This window comes from Triturus cristatus, unplaced genomic scaffold, assembly GCF_964204655.1.
Source record: "Triturus cristatus unplaced genomic scaffold, aTriCri1.1 SCAFFOLD_1058, whole genome shotgun sequence".
Lineage (NCBI taxonomy): Eukaryota > Metazoa > Chordata > Amphibia > Caudata > Salamandridae > Triturus > Triturus cristatus.
In genome coordinates, this window is record NW_028187301.1 from 1 (window position 1) to 5,305 (window position 5,305).

Here is a 5,305-nt window from a genome sequence, read left to right on the forward strand (position 1 = left end):
GGAAGAGCGTGTCTTGGCCTTAGCGCGGGCCTTTCCTCCTTGCTTTCCGCGTCCAGACATGGCGATCGATGCAGGGGCTCACTCACACAACAGAAAGAATAGTACTGCTGTTCTGCGGGACTCCGGCGATATAAAGACTTCGGGCGCTTCTGATTGGTTGACAGCTAGGCTCTGATAGTTCTTCTCATTGGAGGGAGGAGGGCTTCCTTTTCACCAATCAAAGTTCCAGTACCGCATTACAAAGGGAAGTGGGGGCCCTGCCTGAGCCTGCCAATGAGACGGGAGAGCAGAGAAGCAGCTACTTTACACGGCCAGCCTATAAATACAAGTGCCGGGCTCGCCTGCCTTATTTCTCTCGGCTCCACAGGAAGCGGTGCAGATTGTCGACCATGCCTGAACCAGCCAAGTCCGCGCCGGCTCCCAAGAAGGGCTCCAAGAAAGCGCTCTCCAAGCCGCCCAAGAAGGACGGGAAGAAGCGCAAGAGGAGCAGGAAGGAAAGCTATGCTATCTACATTTACAAAGTGATGAAGCAGGTGCACCCGGACACCGGCATCTCCTCCAAGGCCATGGGCATCATGAACTCCTTCGTGAACGACATCTTCGAGCGCATCGCCGGGGAGGCTTCCCGCCTGGCCCACTACAACTCGCGGCGCACCATCACCTCCCGGGAGATCCAGACCGCAGTGCGTCTGCTGCTGCCCGGAGAGCTGGCCAAGCACGCCGTGTCCGAGGGCACCAAGGCCGTCACCAAGTACACCAGCGCCAAGTAAGGCTTCGAGGCGCATCCCCAACTAACACAACGGCTCTTTTAAGGGCCACTCACGTCCTCCCCTAAGAGCTAATGTGCTTCATTTATGACCGGAGAAAGAAGTGTTTTAAACGGTAATGTTGAGCGCACAAGACCCGCTCTCACGGGGCTTGCTGCAGACCGAGGGACGATGGAGCAGGCAACCCGTTTTAATAAGCATGTTTATATGAATGAGCCCTCTTTGGGACCAAGTGTCACACAAGCACTGTAATGTAACGATGACGTTAAATAAAGCCCACGCGGAACTCGCACGGCTGCCCCCGGGCTTATTGTTTCCTGCGACCAGTTTTAGTGTGTGCGGGTGTCACGTTGTGTTTGTACTTTAAGACCAGGGGCAACGGCTAACATCCGCCCCAGGGCAAAGGCTCCCGAAATCGGGACACATAAACCCGATGTACAGATGCCCCACAGCGCTGGCTTGTGACCAGCGGATCCCAGCACGACCCTCTACCCAAACAAAGCGCTTTATTAATTGAAGAGGTGGCTGTGCACACCGAGTGCTCGGATTTCCCAGTGCCGGTATAAGTTTCCCAGTGCCGGTATAAGTTTCCCAGTGCCGGTATAAGTTACCCAGTACTCGGGGTACTCTCAGCCAGCCCACCCACCCACACCTGTAGAACATGGCAGATAAGAGAAGCTCGTAGGTGACAGGGTGGTGGCCCTTAAAAGAGCCGTTGTGGTGGTTGTTCGGGTCGGTGTCTCCTTAGGCCCTCTCGCCTCGGATGCGACGGGCCAGCTGGATGTCCTTGGGCATGATGGTCACCCTCTTGGCGTGGATGGCGCACAGGTTGGTGTCCTCGAAGAGCCCGACCAGGTAGGCCTCGCTGGCCTCTTGCAGGGCCATGACGGCGGAGCTCTGGAAGCGCAGGTCGGTCTTGAAGTCCTGGGCGATCTCCCTCACCAAGCGCTGGAAGGGCAGCTTGCGGATGAGGAGCTCGGTGGACTTCTGGTAGCGGCGGATCTCGCGGAGAGCCACAGTGCCGGGTCGGTAGCGGTGAGGCTTCTTGACTCCACCGGTGGCAGGGGCGCTCTTGCGGGCAGCCTTGGTGGCCAGCTGCTTGCGAGGCGCTTTGCCGCCGGTGGACTTGCGGGCTGTCTGCTTGGTGCGGGCCATGGCGGGAGCGGTCTCTCTCAACGACGAGCGAGGAAGAATGGAGTTCGAGCAGGCAAGAGCCCTATTTATGCACTCGAAGACGGAGGGCTGCTCTGGTTGGCTGAAGCGACCGCCCCAGGTTTGAAAACAGCCCGCGGTGTGCAACGATTGGCTACTCAACCGGAGGCTGTAGCCTGCCTCTCCAATGAGCTGTGGAGAAAAAGACACCCTCCGATTGGACGATGTACGTTGGAGCCGAAGCCCGCGCTTCGGTCAACCTTTGTCTCCGTGTCCATCCACTCATTTGTAGTCACACGAACCACTCGCCCCCGATCAACTGGGCGAGGAGACCAGGATGTTTTAAGTGTACCGCCCTTGGTCACCCTGGAACACGCCGCCGTTGACTGCGCTCGATTTCACGTTCACAATCGTCTGCTTTATGCAGACACCACTTCGAGTCTGCCCGGATACAGTGAAAGCACCAAGGCACACGTTATCTCACATTTATTATAAACTGAGGTCTAATAACTCCCAGACCCCCTTCTTTCTTTGTTATAAAGATTCCAATCCACGCAGCACCAAAAGAGCCGTTCATATGACCAAGATCACACACGGCACTCGCGTGTGTAAAGGTGCGCTAGGGATTTACTGTGCCGTTTATTATTATTGAGAAGTGTGCACGCGGGGTGAAAGGGTGGGGGTGAACAAGCTCTCTTCTAGACCGGGTGGATGGCTCTTAAAAGAGCCGTTGTGTTTGCAGTGTCTCGGTGCAAGCCCTTACTTCTTCTTGGGCGCTGCCTTCTTGGGCTTGGCTGCTTTGGGCTTGGCTGCCTTGGGTTTGACTACCTTGGCAGGGCTTTTCTTGGCCACTTTGGGCTTCGCCGCCTTGGCTTTCGCTGGGCTCTTGGCAGCCTTCTTGGCGGGGGCAGCCTTGGGCTTCTTGGGGCTCTTTGCTGCCGCTGGCTTCTTGACCTTCTTCGGGCTCTTCTTGACCCCCGCGGGAGCCTTTTTGGGCTTCTTGGCAGCAGGGGCAGCTTTCTTGGCCGCTGGTTTCTTGGTCTTGGCGGCCGCCTTCTTGGCCGCCTTCTTGCCCTCCAGCTGCTTCTTGTTCACCTTGAAGGATCCGGAGGCCCCGGTGCCCTTCAGCTGGGCCAGGGCGCCTTTGCTGACCAGGCTCTTGACGGAGGCCTTGACCCGGCTCTTGTTCTTGTCCACATCGTAGCCCTCGGCGATCAGCCCCTTCTTCATGGCCGACAGGGAGACTCCCTTCCTCTCGGCAGAGGCGGTCACCACCTTCAAGATCAGATCGGCCACGCTGGGGCCGGAAGGCTTCTTGGCCTTGGAGGCCCCCGCTGTCTTCTTCTGCTGCTTCTTCTTGGGGGCGACCTCAGCGGGAGGCGCCGCGGCGGCTGGAGCGGTTTCGGCCATTGCAATGCAAGTCTCGGCGCGGGCGCTGTCACAGAACAGAAATGTCCCTCTCGGCCCGAGCCCCGTGAATATATACAGGGAGGAGCCAGCCTCTGATTGGTCGCGAGCAGACAGGGCTCTGCGAGGCACACTCGGCTCTCTGCTCCGAGCTGACTTTTGTGTTTCCTACCTTCCGATTATCCACGTTTTAAAGCACAATCAGTTAAACACGCGCTTCCACACATGTATGACCAGGAGCCCAGCTTCGGCCCTCTCCCGGGCCTGCCCCCGTTTCGGATCCACCCCTCGTCCCTGGCTTGTGATCCGCGGGGAGACTCGGCGCTCCCCCGACGGCGGACGCCTCCATGCCTGAAATCCCGGGCTCCCGGCCCCTTTTCCCCGGTCCACTCTCGCCTCCTGCGGCCGGGAGCGGCGGCCCGCGGGAGGGAGGGGGCTCCTGCAGGGAGCGGGCCCTGCGGCGTCACAGTGGGGCTGCGGGGGCCGCGGGGAGCGCGTTCTGGAACGGGCCGAAGTAACACAGGGCTCCGCCGGCCGAGCGCGGGGTGGAAACAATGCCAGGGAGCCCCCAGCCCGGCGCCTGCACCCTCGGCTGTGGCACCCACGGCTGGGGGGGGCGCAACCGGAGGCCTTTTACAAGCAGCGGGGCACGGCCCTGGCTCCGGCCTCGCATGCATCACCAGGCGGCCGTGTGCTGGCAGCTTCACATGCAGGCAGAGGGCATTCACTGCCGAGCGCCGAGCCAGAGGAGGCGGGCGCAGACTAAATAAAATAAATACAGTGACACAACGAAGGAAGGCGGCCGAGTTAGGCCTACATGTTTAAAAACACCCCAAGTGAGAGCAGAGGGTGGGAATGCACCTGAAATGGTGACCCCAGTACCGGCATGGAGGCACTCTACTGAGCTGATTTTTAAAGCTGGAGCTAGGTGTACGTCTGAGGTGACATCTGTAGACAGAGTGAGTTACTGTATGTCAGACGCTGAGCCTATGACCGGGGGGAGGCCCACTGCGGAACTGAATAGTACAGTACAGAGTGAGGCATGTGACTACAACTGTTCTACTGAGCCCTATCGCTGGAGTGGGGACCACTCCTGAATCCAATGGTATATCACGAGGGAGACCTGAGACCAGAAATGATATTCTGCGCCCTGTAGCCTGATCGAGGCCTGCTGCTAATTTGGACGGAGGTAGGGGAAGAAAACAGAACACTTCACATAGTCCAGAACGTACATGAACACCAGTCCCAGTATCAGATCTTAGCCTTCAGGATCTCCGGCCCATCCCTAGCTTCCAGGTACCTGTTTTAGTAATATGTGTGACATTTGGAGGTGTACAGCTTCAAGGGGATGAAGTTGCACCTTCTACACAGGGTTGAGGAGCTCCGCGCAGGGTGAGATTTCAGGGTTCATGCCTGGCTGGAGGTGTGAAAACAAAACACTCCACATAGTCACACCTCCATCCAGGGGTGAACCCTGAAATCTCACCCTGCGCGGAGCTCCATGACCCTGGGTAGAAGGTGCGACTTCATCCCCTTGAAGCCTAACACCTACAAATGTCACAAGTATCAGTACAACTGGTGCCAGGAGGCTGGAAGTAGGCCCAAGGCCTTGCAGGCCATATTCTGATACTGTAAAGGAGCTAAATACACTTTCCTGAGAATGTGAGGTGTTTTATTTTCACACCAACAGCCAGGGGTGAACCCTGAATTCTCACCCTGCGCGGAGCTCCATAACCCTGGGTAGAAGTTGCGACTTCATCCCCTTGAAGCCTAACACCTGCAAATGTCACCAGTATCAGTAAAACTGGAGTCTGGAGGCTGGAAACACACCCAAGGCATTGCAGGTCCTATTCTGATACTGTAAAGGAGTTAAATACACTTTACTGAGGATGTGAAGTGTTTTGTTTTCACACCACCAGCCAGGGGTGAACCCTGAATTCTCACCCTGCGCGGAGATCCATAACCCTGGGTAGAAGGTG

The 5,305-nt window shown here is 57.5% G+C and overlaps 3 protein-coding genes across 3 annotated transcripts; 1 reads left to right on the plus strand and 2 right to left on the minus strand.

The window, feature by feature from the left end:
* The first annotated feature begins 110 nt into the window (after positions 1-110).
* Positions 111-1,334, plus strand: LOC146771984 (histone H2B 1.2-like). Its single transcript, XM_085640237.1, has one exon. The coding sequence runs from the start codon at positions 390-392 to the stop codon at positions 768-770; it is 381 nt and encodes a 126-aa protein (XP_085496363.1). The 5' UTR covers positions 111-389; the 3' UTR covers positions 771-1,334.
* A 129-nt stretch (positions 1,335-1,463) lies between these two features.
* LOC146771985 (histone H3) lies at positions 1,464-2,024 on the minus strand. The gene has a single exon (XM_085640238.1). It carries the CDS (start codon positions 1,920-1,922, stop codon positions 1,512-1,514), a length of 411 nt encoding a protein of 136 aa, XP_085496364.1. The 5' UTR covers positions 1,923-2,024; the 3' UTR covers positions 1,464-1,511.
* A 654-nt stretch (positions 2,025-2,678) lies between these two features.
* On the minus strand, positions 2,679-3,638 carry LOC146771986 (histone H1.3-like). Its single transcript, XM_085640236.1, has one exon. It carries the CDS (start codon positions 3,327-3,329, stop codon positions 2,679-2,681), a length of 651 nt encoding a protein of 216 aa, XP_085496362.1. The 5' UTR covers positions 3,330-3,638.
* Positions 3,639-5,305: the final 1,667 nt, after the last annotated feature.